General features: G+C 52.6%; 9 protein-coding genes across 9 annotated transcripts; 3 read left to right on the forward strand and 6 right to left on the reverse strand.

Moving 5' to 3' along the window:
- Positions 1 to 2,401: 2,401 nt before the first annotated feature.
- CkaCkLH20_09707 (3-oxoacyl-acyl-carrier-protein) lies at positions 2,402 to 3,313 on the forward strand (the record flags this gene model as incomplete). The annotated part of the gene is made up of 1 exon (XM_038892422.1): positions 2,402 to 3,313. One exon carries the CDS (start codon positions 2,402 to 2,404, stop codon positions 3,311 to 3,313), a length of 912 nt encoding a protein of 303 aa, XP_038742305.1.
- A 275-nt stretch (positions 3,314 to 3,588) lies between these two features.
- On the reverse strand, positions 3,589 to 5,136 carry CkaCkLH20_09708 (putative glycosyl hydrolase family 43; the record flags this gene model as incomplete). The annotated part of the gene is made up of 1 exon (XM_038892423.1): positions 3,589 to 5,136. One exon carries the CDS (start codon positions 5,134 to 5,136, stop codon positions 3,589 to 3,591), a length of 1,548 nt encoding a protein of 515 aa, XP_038742306.1.
- Positions 5,137 to 6,360: 1,224 nt separating this feature from the next.
- On the reverse strand, positions 6,361 to 8,007 carry CkaCkLH20_09709 (uncharacterized protein; the record flags this gene model as incomplete). Its single annotated transcript, XM_038892424.1, has 1 exon — positions 6,361 to 8,007. The coding sequence occupies one exon, from the start codon at positions 8,005 to 8,007 to the stop codon at positions 6,361 to 6,363; it is 1,647 nt and encodes a 548-aa protein (XP_038742307.1).
- An 872-nt stretch (positions 8,008 to 8,879) lies between these two features.
- CkaCkLH20_09710 (uncharacterized protein) lies at positions 8,880 to 9,200 on the reverse strand (the record flags this gene model as incomplete). Its single annotated transcript, XM_038892425.1, has 1 exon — positions 8,880 to 9,200. The coding sequence occupies one exon, from the start codon at positions 9,198 to 9,200 to the stop codon at positions 8,880 to 8,882; it is 321 nt and encodes a 106-aa protein (XP_038742308.1).
- A 3,699-nt stretch (positions 9,201 to 12,899) lies between these two features.
- CkaCkLH20_09711 (uncharacterized protein) lies at positions 12,900 to 14,867 on the reverse strand (the record flags this gene model as incomplete). Its single annotated transcript, XM_038892426.1, has 1 exon — positions 12,900 to 14,867. One exon carries the CDS (start codon positions 14,865 to 14,867, stop codon positions 12,900 to 12,902), a length of 1,968 nt encoding a protein of 655 aa, XP_038742309.1.
- Positions 14,868 to 15,859: 992 nt separating this feature from the next.
- Positions 15,860 to 17,125, forward strand: CkaCkLH20_09712 (uncharacterized protein; the record flags this gene model as incomplete). Its single annotated transcript, XM_038892427.1, has 1 exon — positions 15,860 to 17,125. The coding sequence occupies one exon, from the start codon at positions 15,860 to 15,862 to the stop codon at positions 17,123 to 17,125; it is 1,266 nt and encodes a 421-aa protein (XP_038742310.1).
- A 516-nt stretch (positions 17,126 to 17,641) lies between these two features.
- On the reverse strand, positions 17,642 to 21,051 carry CkaCkLH20_09713 (wsc domain-containing protein 1-like protein; the record flags this gene model as incomplete). Its single annotated transcript, XM_038892428.1, has 6 exons — positions 17,642 to 18,403; positions 18,455 to 18,529; positions 18,602 to 18,879; positions 19,413 to 19,506; positions 19,553 to 19,679; positions 20,039 to 21,051. The coding sequence occupies 6 exons, from the start codon at positions 21,049 to 21,051 to the stop codon at positions 17,642 to 17,644; spliced, it is 2,349 nt and encodes a 782-aa protein (XP_038742311.1).
- Positions 21,052 to 22,263: 1,212 nt separating this feature from the next.
- CkaCkLH20_09714 (heterokaryon incompatibility protein) lies at positions 22,264 to 24,624 on the reverse strand (the record flags this gene model as incomplete). Its single annotated transcript, XM_038892429.1, has 1 exon — positions 22,264 to 24,624. The coding sequence occupies one exon, from the start codon at positions 24,622 to 24,624 to the stop codon at positions 22,264 to 22,266; it is 2,361 nt and encodes a 786-aa protein (XP_038742312.1).
- Positions 24,625 to 25,253: 629 nt separating this feature from the next.
- Positions 25,254 to 27,098, forward strand: CkaCkLH20_09715 (T-complex protein 1; the record flags this gene model as incomplete). The annotated part of the gene is made up of 4 exons (XM_038892430.1): positions 25,254 to 25,299; positions 25,371 to 25,537; positions 25,589 to 25,910; positions 25,960 to 27,098. The coding sequence occupies 4 exons, from the start codon at positions 25,254 to 25,256 to the stop codon at positions 27,096 to 27,098; spliced, it is 1,674 nt and encodes a 557-aa protein (XP_038742313.1).
- Between the last annotated feature and the right edge of the window lie 191 nt (positions 27,099 to 27,289).

Genomic DNA, 27,289 nt, shown 5'->3' on the forward strand with positions numbered 1-27,289 from the left:
CAGGTAAGAATTAACGAAACTGTTCAACGTTACTGGAGACTCATATTTCTCATAGTAATTTTCGAAGTTGTTGGAATGTTTGCCCGGGTTCTGCACATTCGAAGCAGATATTTCTCGTTTTTACCAAATCCTACGATATGTACGTGGGATACAGACTCATTCTCATTACGTCGGCTTCTCGCGGCTTTCAGTGTTAGGATGAGTCGCGATTACCTTCGGCTGTCAGAAGCTATCTGGGACAATAGCACACTCGAAGATTCTGCTGATATCAGAGACATCGAGTGTCTTGTTCACAAGGCCGAGACGATTAGCAATAATTACGACAACGGAATAACACCGAGAATGATGGATGACCTTCATGACGTGATATTGTGGTCGGATAATATCCTCATGTCTACGTGTAACAACAATTATCACGCAGTTGTTTTGGATGTCCATCGTCGTCATCTTCAAGAGGTTCTGGCAGAAACCAACGGTCCTGGTTTCAGGTCGTCGATGTCGGAACGCAATATCCTTCAGAGTTTACCTTCGGTACCGCTTGAAGTGCGAGAAGAGCGACTCATGGAAACTTACTTCGACCAAATACTTTGGCGTGTTGTACCTATCTCATCGAGTAACGATCATAAAGTCGACCATGATCAGGTGTCGCGGGCCATTCATATAGACTTGTCGACAAGAACAACACATCTTCGTACTCCAGAACATGAGAGCTTGGGACCCACGCTGTTTCAGGAGCCATCACCGGATCCAATGACAGTCCCAACACAGGGTTTGACTCACAGGGAATCCTGGCCATCTCTTTTGCAGCATGAGAAAAGGAACTCAGCATTCCAAACCATTATCGAAAGTTCCTTCGAAGTTCAACGCCTGAAAATATGGTACACTCTAGTCTTTCGGATGTTATGCTGGCTTAGTCTACACAATTTCGACAAAAGGGACGTCCAAATTCCTAGCAGTGATATAATGGGGAACAGGCAGCCTGCCTTTATTGTATGAGGAATCTGTCTCGGTTCTCTTTGCGACTTCTAGAATAAGGGTAGCCGTCTGATAGTTTATTACTGGTTTATTATGTCATTATTAGCACCCTTTTGGACTGGGTGTATAACAGCCGTCTTGACGTATGAACGAGATTAGCCTAGGTATTGCTATGTTTCAAGTAAGACCAGGTTTTCGTATCTAGTTAGGATAAAGAACTGTTCTCTTAGAAATATCTACGATTTATATCTAAATGGTACTCCTAAAAAGCTGCATGAGCTTGGCGACCTGGCTGATACTGTGTATGAGAGCGGTATAGTAATGCTCTTTAGCTTTACGATTCGTATCTGCACTACCTTTAAGGAGGGGTTAGATGAGCTTAACGTCTCCATCTGAGAAGATTCAGACGAGAGTTGCATGCGACCTATATGATTTAGGAGCATGAACTTTAACCTCCACTTTGAATTATTGTACCTAGTATGGATGCTGATGGCTCCGAATCCTCGATTTAGTGCTGCCCAGTTAACTAGAGCCAAGCCTTTGATCTTTGCCTCCACGTGATATCTCAACTTCTCATCCTGCTGGTGATGAAAGGCACGGCAAAAGCACGGTCCTTCTACTGAATCCACAACCATAACTTTACAGAATTTAGGTATCCCAAGCCTCAATGGGCCCCACACCTTCCCGGCATCCGGTGATGGTCAATCTGCTGGTGATGATTAAGAATACAGCCTCGCGCAGTACTGAAGGTACGGTAAGATCAACGAGGCCAAGTTACGCCTCGGGAAGCGACGGAAAGATGCCTCCAGGGTGCGCAGGCTTACCTGAAGAGAGGGGGAATGACCTCCATGCTTACAGGTTTCAGGACTCAATTCGCCGGCTGATGACACAGGATGATACCTACAAAGTAAAATCCACAGATGCGAGTCTTCACTCTTGAAAAGGAGGCATGAGCCGCGATGGTGAAACGTCATTGCCGAAGACTGCGGGTAGCCACGGCGTAGCAGCCCGATCTTGGAAATCGCGTGGGGTCAGCGTTTGCTCCCAAGAAAGCATAGAACGAAGTATGAATGAAAAAAAATAACTCCGCGGTGCACAGATAGCTTATCAGAAGCTGACCTGTCGAATGATCGTTGAAGACTGATGATGGTCTCCCCACGATGACCTAAATCTTTCGTGGCAAACATTACTGATTAGTGATCAGTTTGAGCCTGAGTAAGGTCCGGGACAATTAGGTTCCCAGTCCCTAAAGAATCCGAATGCAGGTCTTCATGGAGTATATGGGGATAAATATAAAGAGCTTCGAGAAGAGAGAAATACTTACTCAAGCTATAATCAGTGTTCACCCAACAAGCTCCAATCACATTACATACAATTTATTTGACACATCAACAATTACGAATCCACAAACCGTACACAACCAACCATGTCCGCCCAGTCTGGAAGCGTCCGACGAGACTTCACCAGCTCACGGCACTCCGTATCCTACGACCTGATCTCTCCACTCAAACTAGACTTGTCCGGCAAGTACGCTCTGGTTACAGGCGCATCCTGGGATACCGGCGTCGGCTTCGCTACGGCGTCGGCCTTTGCACGGGCAGGCGCGTCAGGTATCGCCGTCGTCGACTTGCGCGGCGTGTCCGCTGACCTCGTCGCGAGGCTCAAACAGATCGCGAGGGAGGCAGGACGCGATGAACCGATCGTAGTCGATTGCACCACAGACATTGCCGATGCAACCAGTGTCAAAACCGCCCATGAAAAGATAGCTGTTGCATTTGGCGGGCGTCTCGATGTCCTTGTCAACAACGCCGCGCACATGGAGCCTTATGAAAAGTTCCTCGATGCGGATCCAGATGTTTACTGGCGCACATGGCAAGTCAACCTCGGCGGCCTCTTTAACATGGCTCGTGCCTTCCTGCCGATGATGCTATCGACCCGCGCGTCGGGCGACGGGCTCTGCACGATGATCAACGTTTCTTCATCAGGCGCGCTCAGCGCACGTCCGGCTAGCACGGGGTATCGATCGTCCAAGCTTGCAGTCACACGTTGGACAGAATCCATTCAGCTGGACTATGCCGACCAAGGGCTTCTGACTTTCTCCGTCAACCCCGGCGCCATCAAGACCGAGATCACCAAGGGCGGTCTGCCCGATCATCTGCGCGATTCTCTTCCCGACAAGCCGGAAATTGCAGGCGATACAATTGTGTGGCTGGCAGCTGGGCGTCAGGAATGGCTGGCTGGCCGATACGTTAGTTGTCCGTGGGATATGGAGGAGTTGATGCAGATGAAATCTGCCATCATTGAAGAGGACAAGCTCAAGCTGAAGATGGCTTTCTAGTATCAATTCGTGTTACGTGCGAATGGATCACATTTCAAGATGTTTTACTCCAATAATTGGACCGAAACACGTTTCACAGCCACTCCTGGCTGAAGTCTATGGTGAGAGTGATGTCGTTCGACAAAGCCATCTCATAATGTCAATGAGTCATATCTGATACACATAAGAAGAATATAATACGAAGAAACCTTAGAGCTAGTGCGATTGGAAACGTCGATATCTGCTTTGTTCGAGCTTGAAGCCTTGCTACTAGATATTACGAGGCCACTTCGAATTTAGGCGACTGTGAAAGATTCAACTTTGACAGAGCCGCCAAGAGCCTTCGTTGCAAAGTTGAAAATGCCATATCGATAACCCATGAAGAACGGCCATTCATTGTTGAGAGTAAGCTCAGAACCGAACTTCACAAACGTCGAGCCATCAAGACTGTAGGAAAACGAGCCCTTCTTCCCAGCACCGGGATTGATGTCAGCGGTAGCGCGGAGCCAGACCCGACGTTGCGAGATTGGCGTGCTTGCCGCTTGAGAACCTGTCGAAGCCGTAGCCCAGGTACTAGACACCATCTTAAGGCCATTGTACATGACGATCGAGTACGCTGAGCCGGATCGTTCGACGGCAATATAAGCCGAGTCTTGGCGCAACAAGGAGAGACCAGCACGGTCGCCGTCGGCCATTGAAGTGAAGTCAATGATAACCGTGCCGACTCCAACGGGACCATGAATCCGCTTCGTCAGGGTGTTCCGAGCCGCGTACAGATCGTTCGTGACTGTCGCAGTGCTGAGAGTCAACCCATTGTTGACTTTGAACTTGGTTGTATCAGGGTTGTGGTTCCACTCCCAAGCCGGACCAAGCGATGATCCTGCAAACGCATCCGTGCCCAGAGTAGATTGTACAGCTTTCTGAGTTACCGGATAGGGGTATGACTTGCCCCAGGCGCCGTTGGAGAGAGTAACCGTCGGAAAGCCGTCGGAACCCCATGTGACAGGGGCGAGAACCGGAACCCTGCCACCGGGATAGTTGTCGATGAACGCCATGTAATACCATCTTCCGTCTGGCGTATCGACCAAGCTCCCTTGATGAGGGTTTCCCGCTCCAGACACCGGAGCAGCTACGCTCTCGACGAGAGCCTTGATGGTGTACGGTCCCCATGGGCTACTTGCCTGCAGGACGTACTGGCTTGTTGCTGGCTTGGTAACGAAGATGTAGTATTTCCCATTGCGTTTGTACATGCGACTTCCCTCCAAGGCTCCAATATTCGACGGCGTGGAATACACTGCCTGCTTCCGAACCTCAGAAAGTCCATCGGCAGACAGCTGAGCAACGTTAAGTTCGGTGTTACCGTATGCGACATACATGGTGTCGTCATCATCGACGAGAAGCCCGGCATCGTAGTAGCAAGTGGCGATTCTGGCTTTCTGAGACCAAGGGCCAGTTGGCGATGGCGCGGTGAAGACGTATGTGCCAGTGTACTCGATGCAGCCCATCCAGTACCAAAGCCCATTGCTCTTGCGAAACCTGAGAGTAGAAGCGTAGATGCCCTTGACGTAAGCCTGCTGGCCTGCAGCCAAGTCGTACTTGCTACCCCATGCAAGGGTGGGAACGGCATGGCTGAGGTACTCCCAGTTGACGAGGTCATAGGACCGCAAAATCGGAGCGCCGGGTGAGTAATGCATAGTTGAGGCAGTGTAATAGTAGGCGTTATCGACTCGGATGACCTCATTGTCGGCGAGGTCTTCCCATAACACGGGGTTGTTGAAGTTTTGACTCAGTGCCAACGCCGCAAGTGAAATCACGGCAACGAAGAATTGCGTAAGAAGTGCCATGGTTGCAAAATTACATCAAAACTGGATGCTTTTGAGGAATTTCAGGAGGAGGACAACGATATAAACTCGATGAACCTCGGTGAGTTTCATCTGGTTTATATACACATTTACATATTTTCTTCGACGGAGATCAAGATGCCGAAGAACAAGAACGGATGTGTTTCTGTAGGATCACAAGTGAGCTGGAGATCGTTATGGGAGAAGGCTCATTTGGGGTTTGGAGGTTGCGTTATGACGTTACATGGGCTCACGATACGTCGTCATATAACTGGTGCGGCACTCGGGTGAGGCGCATCGGCAAAGAACGAATTTACCCCTTCATCCAAGAGTTCGGTTTCATTCGTGCGCTTTCAATTACGACGTTACAGTTCATTTACCAAAGACCTCTTTGTTACTACTGCATCCGAGTCCGAAGACATCGGACTTCGTGATTTCTATGGGGTGCTACTCGTAAATCACATTTGAACCATACCCCGGGAAGTCAACATCTCCGCGAATAATTAGACAGACTAGCCGGATACAGAGCGAATACTACAGCATCAAGAACAGCATCAAGATTAGCGATAATACTAGTAATAGTAGGAATTAGAGTAATGCTAATTATAATAATATGTTGTTAACTTGCCTGAAGGTGAATGTGGTTTACGCCGCCCTTACTAGTAACCCGCTACTTCCGTCGCATTAGAAAAAGTGTGGTTCTTAATTATGAAACCAGAATTTGCTTCATAAGCCCCGAAGAAGGACTGTATGAATGGAGGATCATCGACGTTAGAATTTTATCCATCTAGATGTCTACAGAACCTTCACAAGGTCTCAACCAATTCTATAATAGAATACCTTACTAGGAGACGGGTTATGGGTTATCTCATCGAGTGCTGGACAACGACGTTAAGTGCGTATCCTATCGAGTGCAGCAACACGCTAGGAACCCCCTGTGCGGAGTATAGCCAATTGACGCAGACCTCTGGAATTTTAATACAATTAGAAATCTTCAAATCAGGGAATCTGGGGTAAAGAAGGGCTATTATGGAAAGTATGTTTGCGTCGCGCAGCACTTGATGATATTTATGGAAGTACATGCATGTCTTTTTATTACCGATAATCCAAAACGCTACCAAAACCTAAACAGACCGCTGATGTTCATTAATCTTTTCAATGCTACACATAAGTAGACATTCCAAATGTACCTCAGAATATTTGTTTCCCATCGAATGTGCTTCCACTCTATCCTGCTTCACGCGACTCATCTTGCAGCCTTGCCAGCTCCAACATCAGTCTGTATAGGTAAATCCCCTGTTGATTCGGCGTCATGGCCCACGAATACCATGCTCGTCCGGCCTCAGCGACGCGGAAACTAATCTTCTGGCCCTCGGATGTTGAGCTCAGGAAGCGTACAAGTTCAGGCAGCTCGTCCATACCGACGCTGACGGGTATGTAGTGTAACCAAGGCTGTAATCGCTCGTCGTGCCACTCACGGAAGATGCTCATCTTCAGCGGCACGCTGCGTGAGGCCAAGAATCGGTAGAATCGTCCACTAAAACTATTACCGTCGACATCGAGAGCATAGCGAAATCGCAGAGGCCGTGATTCGGTTTCCGAACGTCGTGGCGGGCCGAAGAAGCGGGACTGCTCTTCACATACTGAGCCTGAGGCGCATCCCGCATGCCGCGTTAGACCAACATCGAATAATGATGCATCTATGGTGTCTTCGTATTGCTTCAGACTCGTGCTTCCTGTTGAAGACCCATCGGAGCCGCTGCGGAGAAAGGTGAAAGTACGCCCATCTTTGTCTGAGCCGAGCGCGACGACTCGTTGCCGCTGGCCTTTTCGCCAAGTCTCATCAGACCACCAGCCACCTGTCGAAGACCCCGTCCAATACAGAGAGTTTTTCTTCACACCCCATGCCCAGTCAGACCAAGGGCTGTACAGACTTGACTCAATGGAGTAATGAGTGGCAGGGAAGAGGATGTCGGAGAAGGGCAAGGGGGCGGCGCGGGAGAGGATCGGGACCTCATTCCGCAATTGATGGAACGAAGTGGGACACATGAGAAAGCCGTGTTCCGATGAGTACTCCGGATGCAGACATAGGTCCCGTTCCGAAGTAATATTGGTGACAAAGCGGATGCCGGGTGAGTCGGCGGGACCCTCCGGAGCCGGCGACCGGAGCTCCCGACCCTGGGCTTTGCACGCCTCGGCCACCACCGAGGCAATGGAACGGTGCGACAGATCCGTCCACAACGTCGCACCATTCTCGCCGTCTCCCGTCTCCTGTGGTCCCAGCAAGACCGACGGTTCGTCGAGGAGGTTGAGCAAGAATTTAACATCCGGCACTAGTGACTTTGCGTCACCCAGCAGCTGCGTCAACGGGTCGGCCCAATTCCGACACCCTTCGCCGAACTTTCCCCCTTTCAATTCGCAGATCTCGAGATGATTTCCAATCTTTTGAGCCAACGCAGAGCGGGTGCGTCCCTCGATCTCAGCTGCGGAGTACTTCAGAAAGGGATGAACGCCTTCCGCGATGATGTCGAAGTCGTCTATGACGGGTGAGCCCTTTGCAATGGCGAATTCGACCCATCGGCGGAAGCCGGGGGGTGGTGATCGTCCGTAGCGACGCCGATATTCGGTCTCTGCCTCTTCCGGCGTCGTGGATTGACGTTGTAAGAAGGTTTGGAATTGACGTTCGGCGTCGCTGTGAAGGCGGACCACGGGGTGTTCGTCCCATGTCCCGGGCGGGTCCTCGATGACACCCGATGGCCGGGGGATGAAGTCTGTTACGACGCCATCCGAGAGGTAGTCGAACAGGGCCAGAAAAACGATGACAAGGGAGATGGGAAGTATTTTAGTCCTAAGCTTTCGGGGTAGCGACGGCATGATAAGATAAGCACAGCGAATGCATGAGGTCGGACGCGGGCGGGAGGAGTTGACAGCCACAACGTTGGAAAGTTAACCTTAACTTGTTCAGATGAGAGGGATTCAGATGAGCCAACACAAACGGCCTCAGTTGGAAATGAGACTCGAACCACGTGATCTAGGCAGCATTCAAAAGGGGGAGAGATGCGACTTTGCCAAGCATGTAAGCGGCTTGGTATTACCTAAAATGAATAACCAAGGGTTTCTGAATTTACGCCACTAACATTGAACTGCAGCATCGGCGGGCAAGAATGTCTCGGAATCCGATTGGTTATTCATGTTCCTCGTATATGCCGTCAATCGTGGAGAGAGGGGAAAGGATTGCGGCTTACCTGCGTTAAACCGGCCCGCTCCGCCCGGGCGCCGAAGCGGAGGGATTAAACACCCCGGTCCAATAGAGACCAATCATGCATTGGATCAGGACGACCAACAGGACTTTGGTAGACGATGGCTCGGAGGATACATCTGGATCTGAGTCTTGAATGTAGATTCTGGAACCAATTAGAAGGAGAGGCTTGTTATGTTTTATTTGGGATAGTGTTGAAAAATCAGGCAGACCAATGAGCACAAGCATCAATAACAGTAGTGTAGTGACCAAAGCGGACCTTGCTTAAATTTCAATGGTAAAATGCTGGTGTTGTTGACCAGATGTAACGAATACGTGTACAAGTGCAGCGCGTTTCCTCCCTTGAACGTCCTCGCTACATACCAGCTACAAGAACTGAACATCCCCTTCACGACCGGCCCCGCTGTGTTGCCTTCCTTCCTCCCAATTCTGCTACCCCAGTAAGCAGCGACATCCTCAGATGATGTTTGAATTGTCTGTTTGTCCTCTAGCCGTCGTAGTTGCTGAGGGCAGCGAGGATCTCGGAGTCATTCAGAGGGGTCAGGCCCTCCTTCTTCCTGGCAGCCTCCAACTCCTGCTTGGCGCAACCGACAGGGCAGCGGCAGTCGGAACGAACACCAAAGCCACGGCAGCAGCTGGCGAAACCGCTGAGGCGCTCGCTGATGGTGTTGGCAGGGCAGTCGTTGCTGGTGGGAACACCGCCGACGTTGCGGCAGCAGGCGCGGGTGGCGTCGATGTTGCCGCCGCACTTGCACGCCTCAGCGGCAGCGATCAGGGCAGTAACGGCAGCGAGGATATTGAACTTCATGTTGACGGTTGAGTTTGGGTTTGGTTGGAGTTTTGAAGTGTGAACCGGTTGAGACCTTAGGTGAAGCTTGATGAGAAGGATGGAAGTAGCTTGAGAGGATGATGAGGGTGAAGATATACAGCTCTTCTCGGGTTCTTTCTAGCCTCTTTATACTTGTCAGTCGGCTCAAGACTGTCGATCAAAGCAGTCATCTTCTATCTGCTTGATGAGGGGTTGGTCACCGTCATGCCGTGGAGGATTCCATCAGGCTTCGCCTCTTCCGCTTCAATCGTACAGCGGCAAGGCCGGTCTTCGTGAAGGCCATCTTCCAAGATGCTCCGATTCTCCGACTGTCCGATTAGCCTAAACAACGTACGAACTCTGACATGATTCAAACGTTGTCAACGAGCCACAAATCGCCGACCTTCCTTGTTCAGAGTTGTGAAATGTCACGTTGACGCATTGGACTCAGAAGGTCCGTACATTGGCGATGCTCAACGAGGCAAACGAACTTCACTGTGCCGCACGACTGCCTTTCGCACATTCTTGTGATTCCATTGCCATGATGCCGATCCCGCGAATACATACAGAACATGAAGACTAAAGTCTCGTCTCATCTTGGCTGACGAACTTTCCCTGTCAGGCTGTCTTGACCATGGCATGCTCAGTCTTTCAAGAGTTCCCAAACCCGCTTCAGCATTTCAAACACTCCGTTCTATGAGCTTTCACTTACACGGACTATGTTCAATTCAACTATGCTATCTCGAGACTTGAATCGCCCAGGTTGCCAACATAGGTAACTTAACGCCATCCAGGTTCTCTGGTTCGGGCCGTAAGCGGGTCCGAAGGTTATGGACGGCATAGACTTCCGAGCATCTCGACCTCGCTCTTGCATGGCTTGGTAATGAGGGGTTTACAAAAGATCATATCGCTTAGAGGACATCAGTACATATACGAATAGCCTTGTCGTAATTGATTTGCGTTGGTTCTAAGCGACGTCTCCGCAACTCTGCAGGTGAACTAAGCGATCAGGCTCGGCTCTCGGCTCAGAGTGTCATGACAGTAGGTAGGCTATCGCAGAGTTGAACCAAGTCACGAACTTCCACTTATTTCCTGTATGTAAGACTAAAGTCTCAATGTGCACTTTCTCAGTAACAGCTGAATTCTGTTAATGGAGAAAGTCCCCGGGAGATTATTGCTTACTGGAGATCTTAATTGTCAGATTAAGCTCTTAGTAAGCACAGCATATGCAGATGATTCTGTTGTCATCGTCTCTCACGCTGTTGTCATACTTGTCACCAATGTGACAGAATAAAGTGTTTGAGTGATCTCTCGGGACCCGAACAGCGCGATCGTACGAACATCTGCGTTAGGAAGGTGGTTTACGTAAATGGACATTGCGCTAACCTCAAATTTTGCAAGTCACTAAGACCCCCATACCAAAGTCCCTTTTTTTGAGCCTTGGGTGAATGAGGTTGATTTGGGCCGGCTCGATGATAAACCAAAACCAAGACATTCCAGCCTTTTCCTTGAGTTCCGTTTGGTTGAGCGTACGAAAAGCCTGTTTCTTCTAGCCATAATACGTCAGTAATGGTTGGTATGAAGGTCTGTCGTCTGTTCATGGGTCTGTAGGACTGGCCGACCACTTCTTTTGCCTTCAAGTTTTCTCATGAGAGGCGAGGAATTGCCTTCTCAAAATTAAGGGTCTACATATCGCACGTACGACGGATAGATCTGTGACACTCCATTTTATCAAATGCTCCAGTCGTCACTTGAATAGATCCGGAAGGGGAATTGTCTATGCTCGGTGTCACACAGCCAAGGTTGATAGTAACCGAGAATAGCTTCTCTGTGTACGTTGTTGAGCCTCAGAAATTGAATAATTTACTCGTCGTAACTGGCAGAAGTAGGCTGTTATTCAGCTCACAGAACTAGTACAAGTTCAATGCTCGCTTATGTAGGCTCATCACAAGACTATTGCATAAATGAGGCAAGAACGAAGTACTACTGGGATTATCATGTGTACCTTCGACTGGCTTCTTGGTGTTGTGGTTGCTTTCATGTTCTGTTGTTTACTATCATGATCTTATCGCTATCAGCTTTATTTTCTCTTCTTGTTATCTTGCTATTGGTTGTGTTGTGTTCATGTAATGTTGCCATTTGAAGCGTTTCAACATCCAGTCACCGCTCGCAAATATCTGCTGTTTTTATCTAGTACCCTCGTTCCGTCAACTCCGCAAAGCGGTATCTTTATGACGATCTCTTCAACTATTGATCCTTCTAATCCTTCCAGACGCAAGAAATGAGTCGATGGAGACATGCGCATGGAACAGCCTTTCCAAGGACTGTTCATTACTGCTGTCAAAACTTTCTCACTTGGTAGTGCGTGGGCAAAGGGCAGATTTAGTTGGAAGCATCTCACGTTTTCATCCCACCGATTAGCATTGGAGTAAAGTGCCTCATGTCCTAGAGGATTAATAGGCCCTGCAAGGTTCTTTTGCCGTCTCTTTACGTTACACGGCATACGTCGATCCCCCAATTGATGAAACCTCACGCTGACGAGAGCATTCAATGTGAACGGAGAGCAGGCTGCAGCCTGATCCTTCTTCCCAGCCTGATCTCACTCAATCCGCCAAGCCAGAATAAGCTTCAACTATCGAAACTAAAGCCAAACTAGGAACTTCGAGCATCGTGAATAGCCAGTAGAAACCCGAAAGGCCGCAGTAACAATCACAAAACGAGGATCTGCGTCGGAGCAATGGCCATATGCCGGTCCAGACATGAGAGAAAATGCCGAAAAGCCCATCAGCCAGCCGCCCCTCCATCACGCTAATGTCACTTCGGATCCTCGGATCCTGCTGATAAGGCATGTCTCCAATCAGGATTGCGAAAGTGTAGAACTCGGAAACCGAATCCCAGCATCCAGCTGCCTTTAACAGTCAGCGCAAAATGCAAAAGTTCAGTCGGATACCACGGCAGCAGGAAAGCTGCCATGGGATGCCATCTGCAGAGTGAATGGATTAGAGCTGGGGAGGTGAACTAACCTCCTCGTTCATGCTTGGGGGTCGTTTATGAGGTTTACTACACGGATATGAGTCCAGTCTTGTATTCTTGATCCTTGACGCGCTTGACATGAAGTAGGTGCAAGCCTAGGGGGCTTCCGACCTTAGAGTCTTCCGACATCCCTCGGAGAACGCGGGTGGGACAGCGCCGGCAGATATGGCCACACTCGAGCATTTATGGACGGCGCCTGCGTAATCAGATCGGGTTTGTCCTCGGTGCTAACTTCTTTTTACCACCCTTTGACTGAATACTGAACCCGAGCTAAGCTATCCCTATCATCCATACCGGGACTAAAATGTCGCTGGCCAAGTGCCACACATAGGAAGCAGCAATCAAGTGATTATTTCACCCGAGATTTTCCTTTGACCAGTAGTAGGTCTGTCCGCCTGACCAATTTCTAGAAGCTGTCATAAGCTATGCCTCATCCATCAACCGCCGTTAATTAAGATTCAAGAGTACTCATTTCCTATTGACGAAGGCTCGCATAACAAGAAGGGGCGAATTGTGCTCACTTGGAAATCAGAATTGAACATCATGTAAAGTATTATCTTTCTACCATTAAGTAACTAATGCTCATTCGCGTAGGAGTAAACCAACTAGTCAACATCCACCTCCCGCTTCTATCGGGATGCTACGCTGCTAAAGCCATCATGCCGCCTACGCGGCCTTGCGGTAGGAAGCAAGCCACCTCTGGTAAAAGGGCTTCGACTGCTCCTGGACCGCGACAGATCCGTCCTCATTCCGAGACTGTCTCTGCGGCAAATCGACCGCCTCGCCGTCGAGACCCATGTTCGTGACAGCGTTCTGCTGCTTGCCGAGGTAGAAGTCCGGCATGAAGAACGTGGCGACCAGAGGCACCGCAGCCAGAAGAAGGGCGGTGATGGCGATGTGACCGTTGACGAAGGCGTACGCACGGATAGCACCCTGCCTGACGGGATCGTCGAAGGCGTACGTGGTGCGCAGCTTCTTGATGCTTCCGTAGAGCTTCGCGAGAGTCTTCTCGTCGACGCCCGGCATCTCCATGCGCATGCGATCGAGCATCTCGTTGGTCCAGATGGCCGAGGAGACGGCGCTGCCGACTGATGAACCCAGGGTCGACCAAAGCGTCAGGATGGCGATGATGGAGGCCATGTCCTCGTGCGGAACGGATGCTTGACTACCAACGCGCGCGCCGACGACGTTGAAGGAGCCGAGGCAGTAGAGGAGCTGGGCGACAACCAACCGCGGCGTGTCCTGGATCATGAGGCCGTTGCTCTGAACCAGCAGACCGTAGGCGACGAGTCTGGCTGCCGCACCGAAGAGCATCATGGACTTGTAGCGGTGGGTGGATCTCTGGATGAGACCGACGATGGGTCCCATGATGCTAAGTCCCATGGTGGTGATGCCGAGGAAGATGGTCCACTCGTACGTCGACCACTCCTTGATGATGTAGACGTACGAGGAGAAGTAGGTGTTACGGACGGAAGAGGCCATCTGGTTGAAGGTGTAGATGGCGGCCGAGGCGAGGAACGTGCGGTTCTGGAGGATGCGTTTCGTCATGAGCGGCTTCGGCGCGACATACATCTCGAAGAGGACGAAGGCAATGAGAAGGACGAAGCCCACGACAAGCATGGCGATGATTCTCCCGCTGGCCCAACCGCCGTCGGCATCTTCCGCAAGCGTGAAGGGCAGCAGGATAAGGGAGAACGCCGTGCCGAGGATGATAAGTCCGAAGATGTCGATGTCGATGAGCCCCTCTTGCAGCAACTTCACCCAGTATGTGAAACCCTCGGAGTTGACACGCTCCCCGGTGTCTCCAGCACCCGTCCTCAAGCGCTTCGAGGCTGCCATGGTGACCATGCCCAACTTCTCGCCGCGGCGCTGTATCGAGTACAGGGTGAAGATGGCCGGGACGAGGAGGACCGGGACGATGATGGCGAACATGCCCAGGCCCCAGCGCCAGTTGTCGACAAAGGCATCAGCGATGAAGCCGTTGACGGGAACGGTGACGACAAAGGGGACGGACAGTACAGCGCCGAAGAAGCCTCGCCACTGCAGCGGGGTCAAGTCACCGACGATGATGTCGCTCAGCAGGTCAAGACCGGACTTGCCGACCGAGGTGAAGCAGATGCCGACGGTGTAGGCGGCGAAAGTGCTGGAACTAGCTGCGACGGCGAAGCCGACAACGTAGAAGACGAGGATGACGACGTAGGTGGTCGGGCGGGAGGTGATGTCGGCCAGCTTGCCGATGAAGGGCTTGCTGATGGCGCGGATGATCTGGCTTGCGGTGCTTACGGCGGCGAGCGAGCTGTGCTGGCCGAAGGTCGAGCTGGCCATAGTCGTGAAGATGGAGTACGTAATGCCCTGGTCGAGGGCGTAGGCGAACATGGTCAGGCCGATCGAGATACCCAGCAGCCAGAGGATGACCTTGCCGGACTTGCCCGACTGGTAGAGCACCTTATTGAAGGCCTCGACTCTGCTGACACCGATCGCGGTGTTGCCATCTTCGGCCGGCGGTGGCTTCAGGTCGTCGGGGTGGTCATTGGATTTTGTCCTTCCGATGCTGCCGTCGACGTCGACATGTCCGGGACGTTCTGGATCGGCGGTCTTGGCGAGGTCGCCTGCAGCTCCGACTGGCGCCGACATGGTTCAGTATCTGTCGTCTGGGTCAGACAGCTTCTTGGCTCTTGTTGCTCCGGTACGGGAGGGGGGTGGAAACACGGTCGAAAAGAAGAAGACGGGAAGAGAACATAGTTAAATATCTGCAGAAGAAGGATCAATACCTTGCCAGGAAGATCACGGGTATCCGTGAAAATCTCGACAACCTACATGCATCTCGGGCTGGAATACCGGCCAGACGAGTCCGCCAAGACGGTGATTTAACTGTGTTTGCGCCCCAATCCGGCATGATCCCGGAAAAGCCCAGCCTTTGCCCAATTGCCACGATGGAATGGTTCGATCTGATAAAAGAATTGAATGCCTGGTATCGACCATGATTCGTCGAAGCCATCTGCCCCGCTCTCCCCCTGTCGTTCTGTCAGACTGTAGACCAGGATGACAGGGGGGAAGCGGGGCCGATTGCACCTAAAATCGAACTTGTCCCGTCACGCTACCAGACGGCAGAATACTGAAGTTCTTTTCTCAACGCCTCCGTGTTCGGCTTCACGGATTGTCACCGAGAACTGCTGACCTCGGCTGGGCTGGCGAACCGGCTACCGCCGAATCCTACTAATGAATGGGAAGATTCATAAAGAATCAGGCATCAGACCACTATTGCTCAGACTTTGGAATCTCCAGAATGGATTTGCGTCTGGTAGCCGCTCTCTCACTAGCTTCTGGGGATTCATAGCTGGTCGATGGAGTTTCTTTGTGGCAGATGCGAAGGGGAGATTAAGAACAGTCGAGTAAGAGTTGGTACAGCACGAATCAGAGTTAACAAGCTTCAATCAGATATCTAGAATCATTAAGGGGGCTTTATAGTGCGGCATCTAGAGGTAATCGCCGGTCTAATAAAAAACCCCAAAACACACAAACTCATCTTACGATAATACAAGTAACTCAGATCATACGCATCACCTCATAATCAAACTCTCCATTGGCTACCCTCCTTTGAAAATGCCCCGTCAATTAGGAGCAACATGGGTCTCAAACGTCATTCTTCTTATGAATTGATTATGCGGAATCAAGGTCCTCCCCGGAAAAGACTGAAAGTCGAAGTACTGGAAGTAGTGGGCGCCGCGGACGATGTTATGGTTGAGGATGATGTGGTGACTGGTGGAGGGCTGCTGGATGTGGAAGAGCTGATCGGCGCCGAACTAGATGAAGAAGTCGTGGGTTGGGGGATAGACGAAGATGAAGTTGCCGCCGCGGAGCTCGATGGTGATGAGCTAGGAGTGGGAGAGCTTGACGGCGGGGAGCTTGATGGAGGCGAGCTTGATGGAGACGAGCTTGATGGAGGCGAGCTTGATGGAGGCGAGCTTGATGGAGGCGAGCTTGATGGAGGCGAGCTTGACGGAGAAGAACTTGCTGGAGAAGAGCTTGAGGGCGGAGCGCTTGAAGGAGGCAAGCTTGACGATGAGGAGAAGATAGGCTGGGCACTAGATGACGCCGGATTGCTTCCCGTAGAAGAAGTGCTGGAGGAAGCAAAGGGGGGACCAGAAATCGGCGTTGTGATAACAGGAGACGCTGGCACGCTGGAAAATGTACCGGTGGAGGTTAAGCTAGAAGCCGAGGAGACTATGGGGCCACCGCTGGACGATCCGGAGGAGACGCTGCCTGACCCTGATGCTGAACTGCTAAGAACGTTCGAGCTCGCAGAGCTGGTCATTGAAGAAGTGCTTCCTGGGGAGCTGCTGGCGACGGATGCGCTCGAAGTTGACACAGGACGACTGGAAGTGGTTGCAATTGTGCTGCTCGGGGGATTACTTGGTGCTATACCACCATTGATGACCAGGATGAATTCTCCAACGAATAGGTCGGAAGGGGCTGCACTGGACACTGGGCTCGACGAAGGACCGAAGGTGACTGGAGTGCTAGGCCCAACGCTGGTTTGTGAGGGGCCGCCAGACGAGACTGAGCTAGACACAGAAAGCGAAGTAGAGCTCGGAGCGCCAGAGGGTGATGAACTTGGCTGCGCACTGCTTCCCGAGACGACTCCAGACGTGACCGAGACGACTCCAGACGTGACCGAGACGACTCCAGACGTGACTGAGACGACTCCAGACGTGACTGAGCTAGGCGCAAAACTAGATCCCGACGGGGTATCAGAGATGGAGGCGCTGAGTCCCGAGCTTGTTCCGAAGGTGGTGGCAGATGACGTTGAAAGTGATCCGGTGTTTGCTAGGGGAAGCGTTGGGAGGCTGGATGAAGATAGGGTAACCGTCGCAGGGGTAATTGCGACTTGAGAAGCAGGCACGACGACGAAGAGAGGAATAGCGTCCACAGCTCCAGTTCCCTGGCGTCTCGCGAGATCGCGGCGACGTCGTCTGTTTCCAGCGGCTGCGCATTGTTCCGGGGCGATGAGGGGAAGATCTGCTCTGAGCGCCGTACCACAGAAACATGTACCCCTGCTGGCACCGGTATGCGTGAATCTCTTGACAGCACAGCTGACTGCGCAAGTGGCTGCGGTATACGAACCAGCCTCTTGGAACGTGTTTCCGGTGAATGGTGATTCACCAGGAGGTACACCTCTGCAGCCCTGGGACTGGACGACGAAGGGCGCAGTAGATCTTACACCAGTGATCGGATCGATGACCTCGAAATTGACAATCAATGCTTCGCCGGGCTGGATTAAAAAGACGGCCTCAAAAGCGACGGGTTCTGTGGAAAGAACTGCGAAGGAGAAGGCTGCGCTCTGACTTGGGCTCGCCGTTGTGAGTTCATTGGTTGACGATGGAATCGACTGGCTCGCCGGTGTGCTGCTAAGAGGTGATGATGAGGGCGGCGGAGCACCCGAAGTAGGAGGTGTGCTGAGCGATGATGATGGCGCTGGTGTAGGACTTTGGAATGACTCGGGCAGAGGGGTCGGAGAAGGCTCCGGTGGGGGTGAGGGACTCGGCGAGGGATTTGGCGACGGGCTTGGAGAAGGCTCTGGTGAGGGTGATGGACTCGGTGATGGGCTGGGAGAAGGCTCCGGGGATGGGCTTGGCGAGGGACTTGGCGAAGGCTCTGGTGAGGGCGAGGGACTCGGCGACGGGCTTGGAGACGGCTCCGGGGATGGGTTTGGCGAGGGACTTGGTGAAGGGCTTGGAGAAGGCTCCGCGGATGGACTTGGCGAGGGACTCGGTGAAGGGCTTGGAGAAGGCTCTGGTGAGGGTGATGGACTTGGTGAGGGTGATGGACTTGGCGAGGGTGATGGACTTGGCGAGGGACTCGGTGAAGGGCTTGGAGTAGGCTCTGGTGAAGGTGATGGAGTCGGCGAAGGGCTTGGAGAAGGCTCCGGTGAGGGTGAGGGACTCGGCGACGGGCTTGGAGAAGGCTCCGGTGAGGGTGAGGGACTCGGTGAGGGGCTCGGCGAAGGGCTCGGCGAAGGGCTTGGAGACGGCTCTGGTGAAGGTGATGGACTTGGCGATGGTTCCGGGGATGGACTGGGAGAAGGCTCTGGAGAAGATGAGGGGCTTGGGGAAGGAGTTGGAGATGGCTCTGGTGAAGGTGAAGGGGACGGGCTTGGAGAAGGAGACGGACTAGGTGAAGATTCCGGCGAAGGCGTCGGTGAGGGGCTTGGGGATGGCGACGGGGTAGGAGTCGGCGTTGGTGAAGACTCCGGTGACGGTGATGGAGATGAGCTCGGCTCCTGAGACGTACTCGTGCTAGGCGAAGGCGTCGGCGTCGGCGAGGGGCTTGGAGATGATTCCGGGGTGGGAGTTGGGGTTGGCGATGACTCCGGAGACGAGGAGGGTGAAGGGCTTGGCGAAGGCGTCGGCGAGGAAGTCGGGCTTGGAGTTGGGCTTGAAGTAGACTCCTGAGACGAGCTTGGACTGGACGAGACCTCCGTCGATGAAGGAGACGGGCTCGATGAGGGGGTAGGGGTAGGAGTTACCTCCGCAGATGAACTTGGGCTGGATGAGGGCTCTGGTGAGGAGGTAGTGCTTGGGGTGGGGGTTGGTGTTTCCAATGACGCCGAAGATGATATCGAGGTCGTGGTCGGCTCGACGGTTGGCTCAGATGTCGAAGTGGAGGTCGTAACAGTAGGAGGCTCGGACGTCGGAGTTGACGTTGCCGAAGTTGTCGTACTTGGTTCAACGGGTGGCTCTGATGTGGTGCTAGTCGATGATTGAACTGGAGGCTCAGATGTACTGGCAGAGGTGCTGCTACTACTAGTTGTTGTTGTCGTCGGTTCAACAGGTGGTTCAGATGAAGTAGTCGAGGTAGTTGACGTAGTCGTTGTTGTCGGCTCGGCCGATGGTTCAGATGAGCTGGTGGTGGTGGTAGATAATGGAACCGGAGGCTCAGAAGTAGTCGTAGACGTTTCTATCTCGCTAGTCGAAGTCTGAAGACCGGTTGACGTGCTGAACTCCTCGGGGCTCGTAGTACTCGTAGACGTTGGAATACTGGAACTGGCTGATGTACTTGTAGTGATCGGCTCCTCGGAACTTGTGCTACTGATTGAACTTTCGATACTGGAATTGATTGATGTACTTGTCGAACTCGTCTCTTCAGAGCTTGAGGTACTGCTTGAGGCACTCGTCGTACTCGACTCCTCGGAGCTGGTAGAACTCGTAGTCGTGGTAAGCTGTTCAGGAGTGATAGATGTTGTCGTTGAAGTCTCAGAAGTCTCCGTGGAACTCTGCGAAGAAGTCAATTCGCTACTTGTGATGGGGTCTTCCGTTGACGAGGACGGGCTTTGCGATGTTGTCGACGTGGGTTCCGCGGTTGAAGTCGAGCTCTCTGAGCTTGAGCTCGACGTGGTGGATGAAGCGGGCGTCGTTGTAGGTTCCTCTGTTGTAGAAGTAGAAGTTTCTGCACTAGTTGTCGAGGTCTCCGTCGTTGTGGTCGACTCTTCTACGTCGGGATCAATAGATTCTGTTGAAGTTGAAGCCTCTGTTGTCGTGCTCAATTCTTCGCTTGTAGTGGTCAAGCTGGTTGTTGTGATAAGATCGCTCGTTGTGGTCGCTTCAATTGAGGTGGTAGTTTCCGTAGTGCTAGTGGGATCTGTCGTGGTGGACTCATCAGCAGATGTAAAATCGCTTGACGTAGTGGCTTCTGTGGTAGTAGTGATGTCAGACGTAGTGGGCTCCTCGGAAGACGTCGATTCCGTTGTTGTGGTAGGTTCGCTTGTCGTGGTTTCTGTTGTGCTAGTGACATCTGCTGTGGTAGACTCTTCAGAAGAAGTCGATTCAGTGGTCGTGGTCTCTTCACTTGTTGTGGTTTCCGTGGTACTCGTGGAATCCGTTGTAGTAGGCTCCTCGGAGGAAGTCGACTCAGTTGTCGTGTTTGGTTCACTTATGGCAGTTTCTGTAGTACTTGTGGAATCTGTTGTAGTAGACTCCTCGGAAGTAGTCGATTCGGTCGTTGTTGTCGCTTCTTCTGTGGTAGTAGTCTCTGCAGTGGTGGTCTCCGTGGTAGTGGTTTCCGTGGTCGTAGTCTCAATCTCATCAGAAGTAGAGATAGACTCACTTGTTGTCGTGGAATCCTCCGTGGTGGTCTCCGTGGTAGTGGTTTCCGTGGTGGTAGGCTCATCAGAAGAGGTGGAACTAGACTCACTTGTTGTCGTGGACTCCTCCGTGGTGGTAGTCTCCGTGGAGGTACTCTCAGTGGTGGTTGTGGGCTCGTCCGTGGTGGTGGTGGACTCCTCCGTGGAAGTACTCTCAGTGGTGGTAGTAGACTCCTCTGTAGTGGTGGGCTCGTCCGTGGAAGTGCTCTCGGTGGTAGTAGCCTCAGTAGTAGTGGATTCCGTGGTGGTGGTGGTGCTAGCCTCTGGATCCTCTGGATCCCCATCCGCCATGATCCTCATCATGGAGTCATTCGCGTCCGCCTCATCCGCGTCTCTCTCGAAGACCATCTGAGCACCATTTCCACCACAAGTCTGACCGGGAGCTCCATAACAACTCGAGTCACACTGGCTGTCGGCTACCTTGCTGCCTCCGAGGGTATTGCCACAACGGCAAGTGACTCCCTGGGAAACGGCGTAGTACTTGTAGTCTTGCCCGCAGAACACACGGCACTTCTCGATGGTCATGCCACCGCTGGGCCATCTGTCGGGATCCACGGAGACTGGGCCCTGGACGGACTCGAGAGAATAACAGTTGCCATCGGGCGTGGAGGATTGTGCGTCTGCGATGGCCGCGAAGGACAAGACGGCCGCAATGGCCGCCTTCTTCAACCAAACCATCCTAACAGACGGTCTATAAGAGACAACGTAAGAGAAAAGAAAGGCTCCAAGAGCTAAGATTGAGACGTGTGTCGAAGTCTAAAGTTGTGTAGGTTTCTCCTAGTAGAGTGGCTGTGGATGCGGGTGATTCCGCAAGCACGATCAACGACCTCACTCTCGCTGGGATGATGGAGATGAACGAGCGTACGTAAATCGCGATGTAAATCGAGAACGGCAAGGGCGAAGAGAAAAGATGGTCGGCCTCTCTCTTTTCTTCTCCCCTTCCATTTCTTGCCAAGACTTTCCTACATCGGCAGTGTTGAACCCCCTCAGGGCAGCCCAAAGGTCTCAAACATTACCAGAAATCTGGAATGCGTGAAATGACGATTTTCACTCCCAGAGTAGAAAGCAAATTTCCTCTTTAGCGGCAAGCATTCCACGGGGCACACTTCCCCTCTCTCCCTGCGTTGCATGTGCGCCTGTCTCGCTTGACTTTCCCCCCATCTCCCCCTTCGGATTTAATACGAATCTGGCGATGCCGCCATAATAGCGGCAGGAGTGCACTCCGGCGGCCACGCAATGTCGACCTGTGAGGCAAGAGTAGTCGAAAGTGGCTTGCGCTGTCCACGTACATGATAGGAATGCCCGTCGCCCCTGCATTTTCCGCTGCGTGTTTATGATAACAAGGGAACGGGCGCCACGTGAAGCTGAAAGCTTAGCTGAGCACAGGGAGGAATGGAACAAGGCCGCTGACCCAGGGATACGGTGGAAACGGTCGTATCGTCTGATAAATTCCATGGTGGATCGAGTGAAGCCTCACGAGAATGGTGTTGGACATGTTGGTGAGCTCGGTGAGGTTTAGCCAGACAAAGCTTCTGTAGCGGTTCCTACTCCGCTCGGAGAGTCGGGGACCTGGGCGGAACCCACCGTCTTAGCCAAGCCATTCCAACATATGGGCAACTTGTTCCACCGGAGCTCGACGTAGCTCCGTCCTATCACTGATGTGATATGTTGAGAATTCCTCGCGGGGTTTATTGCCGGCTTTCGCTTGTCCGTGAGCGTTAAGCTCTGGGTCGTGGTATAGGAAACGAGACGAATGGCTGGCGGGCGTTCTGAAGCTGAATGGCGGCGTGAATGACTCTCCCATAAATACGAAAAGGCGACGAATAAACATTTCAAACCGGGCAACGAGAGCCTCAGGGCGACGCATGAAGACAAGATAAGGAGCTCAGTTCAGTAGATAAGGAATTCCTCTTCCGATATGTTGCGAACTCGCATCTTCCGTCTTACCTTATGTTCGAGACCTTCTATGTCTCCCGGATCGTCTCCGTAGCCCCGGGCTTCGTCACCCCAGTGCATGATTCCTTCCGCGTAACAGGTTCCCACCATTGTGACACTCGGATCCTCTGCCGACCGTCTTCGCAATATGTATGGCATCAGGCCGCCTTGGAGAATGCACACCTCATCCCCTTGGCGCATCCGCTCTGGTCCTAGGCCGATCTGTCCTTTGGAGGTCACAAACAGCCGAAAGCCACCGGCTACGGCTCGGACGGTATCCTCCATCCATTGTTGATCTTTGGCCCAGATGGTCTCGGAGTCTTCGGGGTTGAAATCAGGAACACTTTGGGAGAAGTTCATTAGTCGAAGTCCGTGTTCCAAGTCGTCCAAAGGATTGTCTGCCTTGGGAAGATTTGACCAATACCAAGGCTCGTTATTCTCCACCTCACACTCTGTTCGAATGGTGAGCTCATGTTCCGGCTTGAGTGCAATGACCTTGGGCATAAGGTCGCTTGCGAAGTTGGAGATGGACGGATCGGAGATATTTGACGAACATCTCCTCAGCGTCCAGCAAGTAATTTCGCGCATTTCGCTCGGATTAAGTCCACGAGGAGGATTGTATCCGTCAGGTCTAGCCTCGGTCCGTATCCCATAGCAGAGGCAGCGCGCCACAACTTCCAGCAGGGGCTCTCTATGAAGAACCTGCCCTCGGACACTAATGGGCCAATAACAAAGTATGAGTTGGCGAATGACGTCGCCCAGGTTTGAGAGACTGCTTGCGATGGCATCGCTGACGCCGTCGACTTTACCACAAGAGACTCCCGGCGCACTCAAGAGAAACAAGTCGTGTCCGTCTGGGTCAACAGAATCTATCTGTGCTGGAACATAATGGACAGTCTCCCACCCAGCTTTGGGGTCGACATATCCGTCGGCTAGGCGCTGAAAATGCTCCTGTGGTAGCACGATGCGATCTTCGGCGCCGAATTTGAGATGTCGGAATCTAGCACGACTGGAATTGAAGCCTTGAAAGAGTTCCCCGTGTAGAGTAATGCGCTGCTGGTTCCAGCCAGGTACCAAATAATCCGAAGACCAGTCAGGGACCCAGGTAGGCACATCCCACCGGGCGGAGGGCATATCGGTCCCTCTCTTGGCAAGCAAGTCGAACGTTGTAACCCACAGAAGTCCGGTTTGTCGAATGATTTGGTGAGTTACTCGTGAGAACAATTCCTTCACGCTGACTCTGTAGTCTGTGTCGACGTATAGCTCAACGTGACTGAAAACGTTCTCGCTTCTCAAACCGTCCGCCAGCCGGAGAAGTGCGAAGACCTTGTCACGGGGTTCGGAGGATCGTCTGTTTCGAAAGTTCCTCAGCAGCCAGAGAAGCGCGCTGTTGGTTGCCAAGGCGGACGCGCGATACGAGCCTCGGACGCGTAGAAAGTCGATCGTGTCCGTCTTTCCCACCAGATAGGACACTACTTTACCTAGTTCCGACGAGTTTGACGAAAATTGGTCGAGAAACCGACGAGCTCCTTGTACAATTGCCTTGAACGGTATAGATACACGGCCGTAGGTGATGGTGAGCTCTTTGGCAACGCAGGCTTCCTGAATAATCCACATTCGATTCCACCAGTCGCTGACCGCGAATAATCGAATTCGTTCAGATATTTGCCGACATCGTTGCTCGTCGGCCGAAGTCGTCTGCCCTGGTAACAGTTGCTGCAATGTCTCCGGCGATTCCACATGGAGCGGAGCGGAGATAACACTGCAAAGGCAAAGAATTTCCTCATGCTCCGACAGCGAACCCGGCGGGGAGTCCCTCCAGAGTCTGAGCGAGTTCTCGATGAGAGGCAGATCGTCGGGTTTGCCGGTAAAGTGAACGAAAGATGATTTTCGAAGTATATTGAAGCGCCGGGGGTAGTCTTTGCGGCTGCGATCCAAGCCATCTCCAATGTAAGCAAATACTTGAGTAGCCGAGCCGAAAATATCGTGCATCAGCCCAACCTGATTACTCTTTTCGGCAGCGTCTTTTTGGTTAATGCATATAGAGTCGACCCAAATCGTGACAGGGCTAGTTGGCCGACGGATAGCACGCAAGGCCCTGTCGAGATTGAACGTGATGTACTGAACCTCGCTGTTGACGATGATCTGGTTGGATTTTCGACTACTCCCCCAAGCATAGGATAACGCAGCATATTGATGAGTCTGGTCAGCCACGTAAAGCTCTGCTTTGAGATCATCAAGCCAGTCACCAGGGAGCAGGCACAGAAGCCGGATTTCCTGGCCTCGGAGCTCTTTGCGGTACTGAAAAGTCGACATGGCGGATTTCCGAGATTGAGTAAGTCGCGGAGCTTGATCTTCATTTTTTTGATCATAGTGGTCTCAAAATGCGGGAATTGAGGTCGTCAGCAGACGTAAGCTCAGCCAGGTCAGCCTGCAGCGCGAGGGGTGCTGATTGGTAGATCCAAAGCATGGTGGTGGTTGCAAGGGACCAATGCGAGTTCATGGAGCTTCATTGCGGTGGTTGACATCGCGAAATCTGTGCTGTCAGTTTCGACATCGGTCTCGAGAATTTGAGAGACATGGATTGTGTGTTTCAGGACGATGTAGTCTTCAAGAAACATTGAAGCAAGCGACGACGTTGACATCACCGAGAATATGCGATGGATGTTGAATCTGAAAGAGCATTTGTGGGGTCGAGCTGGCAGGTGGGACTGGGGAGTACCCCTCCTCAATTACATAATCGGGATCAGGTAAGGCAACAACGAAATTGGTCCGTGCCCGGGGAAACATCACGAAAGGCTGTAATAATTTTTTGGAGCTCCAGAAGCTTCTTGGGCCACGAACAGTTGAACTTCAGCCTCCCCACGACGACACACGAAGCCCGCCAAATCCGACGTCACGAAAACAGGCCGCTGTACTCGTCGTCTCACATATAATACTTCAAAATGTCGTTCGGAGGCCAGACCCCGACCATTATCGTCCTGAAAGAGGGTGAGTTTTACCCCACCGCCTTCCTTCCCCTTGGCCTGCGAGGAGCCACGATTGACGAGTTCGTTGCGCAGGAACCGATACCTCTCAGGGCAAGGGCCAGATTATCTCCAACATCAACGCATGCTTGGCTGTTCAGGCCACGATCAAGTCTACTCTTGGTCCCTATGGCGGTGACCTCTTGATGGTCGATGCCAACGGCAGGCAGACTATTACCAACGATGGTGCTACTGTCATGAAGGTCAGGAACGATGCGGGTGATATACAAGACGAAACACTAATGCGCGACTAGCTTCTCGACATCGTTCACCCCGCAGCCCGAATCCTCGTCGATATCGCGAGATCACAAGATGCCGAAGTCGGTGACGGCACAACATCCGTCGTTGTTTTGGCTGGAGAGATCCTTAAGGAGATCAAGGAGCACGTCGAGCAGGGCGTTAGCTCCCAGGTCATTGTGAAGGGTTTGAGAAGGGCGTCTATGATGGCCGTCAACAAGGTCAAGGAGATCGCGGTCGACACAAATGAGGGCAACAGAAGGGAAACGCTCGGCAAGCTTGCGGCCACCGCCATGACCAGCAAGCTGATCAAGCGCAACACCGAGTTCTTCACAAAGAGTACGTTGCCAACCCCCTCTTCCCGCCTTTCGCTTCTAACTCTACGCAGTGGTTGTCGACGCCGTCCTGTCCCTCGACCAAGACGACCTCAACGAGAGGTTGATCGGCGTCAAGAAGATCCCCGGAGGTTCCCTCACCGACTCCCTCTTCGTCAACGGTGTCGCCTTCAAGAAGACCTTCTCATACGCCGGTTTCGAGCAACAACCCAAGTCTTTCCAGAAGCCCAAGATCGTGTGCTTGAACGTCGAGCTTGAGCTCAAGGCCGAGAAGGACAACGCCGAGGTCCGCGTCGAGCAGGTATCCGACTACCAGGCCGTTGTCGATGCGGAATGGCAGATCATTTACAAGAAGTTGGAGGCTATCTACAAGACCGGCGCCAAGGTCGTTCTCAGCAAACTTCCTATCGGTGACTTGGCCACTCAGTACTTCGCAGACCGCGACGTCTTCTGCGCTGGCCGCGTCACTTCTGAGGATATGGAGCGCGTAGTCCAGGCTACCGGCGCAACTATTCAGTCGACGTGCTCCGACATTCTTGCCGAGCACCTCGGCACCTGCGGCAGCTTCGACGAGCGCCAGATTGGTGGTGAGCGCTTCAACTTCTTCGAGGGCTGCCCCGAGGCCAAAACCTGCACATTGATGCTCCGCGGTGGTGCCGAACAGTTCATCGCTGAGGTCGAGCGTTCGCTGCACGACGCCATCATGATTGTCAAGCGCGCCATCAAGAACCAGACCATCGTCGGTGGTGGTGGTGCCGTCGAGATGGAGGTTTCCGCCTACCTCCACCGTTTCGCCGACAAGAACATTCCCCACAAGCAGCAGGCCATCATCAAGAGCTTCGCCAAGGCTCTCGAGATCATTCCCCGCCAACTCTGCGACAATGCCGGTTTCGACGCCACCGACATCCTCAACAAGCTGCGCGTGGAGCACCGCAAGGGCAACACATGGGCCGGTGTCGACTTCAACAACGAGGGTGCCGCCGACATGATGGAGCGCTTCGTCTGGGAGCCCGCGCTGGTCAAGATCAACGCCATCCAGGCCGCCACAGAGGCCAGCTGCCTCATTCTCGGCGTCGACGAGACCATCCGCAACGAGGAGAGCGCGGCACCGCAGGCTCCCGGCCAGGCGCTGCCCCCTGGTGCTGCCCAGCGTGCTCTGAGAGGCAGAGGACGCGGCATGCCCCGCCGGTAAGGCAGTCACGACTGGAAAATGAAGGGAAAAGGAAAAAAATAAAAGGATTTGATGAATGGCGTCTGTATGATACCTAGAACTTGCCCACAGGGTGGTGGCTTTCAGAAGTCGGAATAGACTGGGTCATTTGTCGTCTGTCATGAAACATCGTGCCTTCGACATCTTATTCGAATCTGTGATTTTTGGCACTT

This window comes from Colletotrichum karsti (assembly GCF_011947395.1).
Source record: "Colletotrichum karsti strain CkLH20 chromosome Unknown Scaffold35, whole genome shotgun sequence".
Taxonomy (NCBI): Eukaryota; Fungi; Ascomycota; class Sordariomycetes; order Glomerellales; family Glomerellaceae; genus Colletotrichum; species Colletotrichum karsti.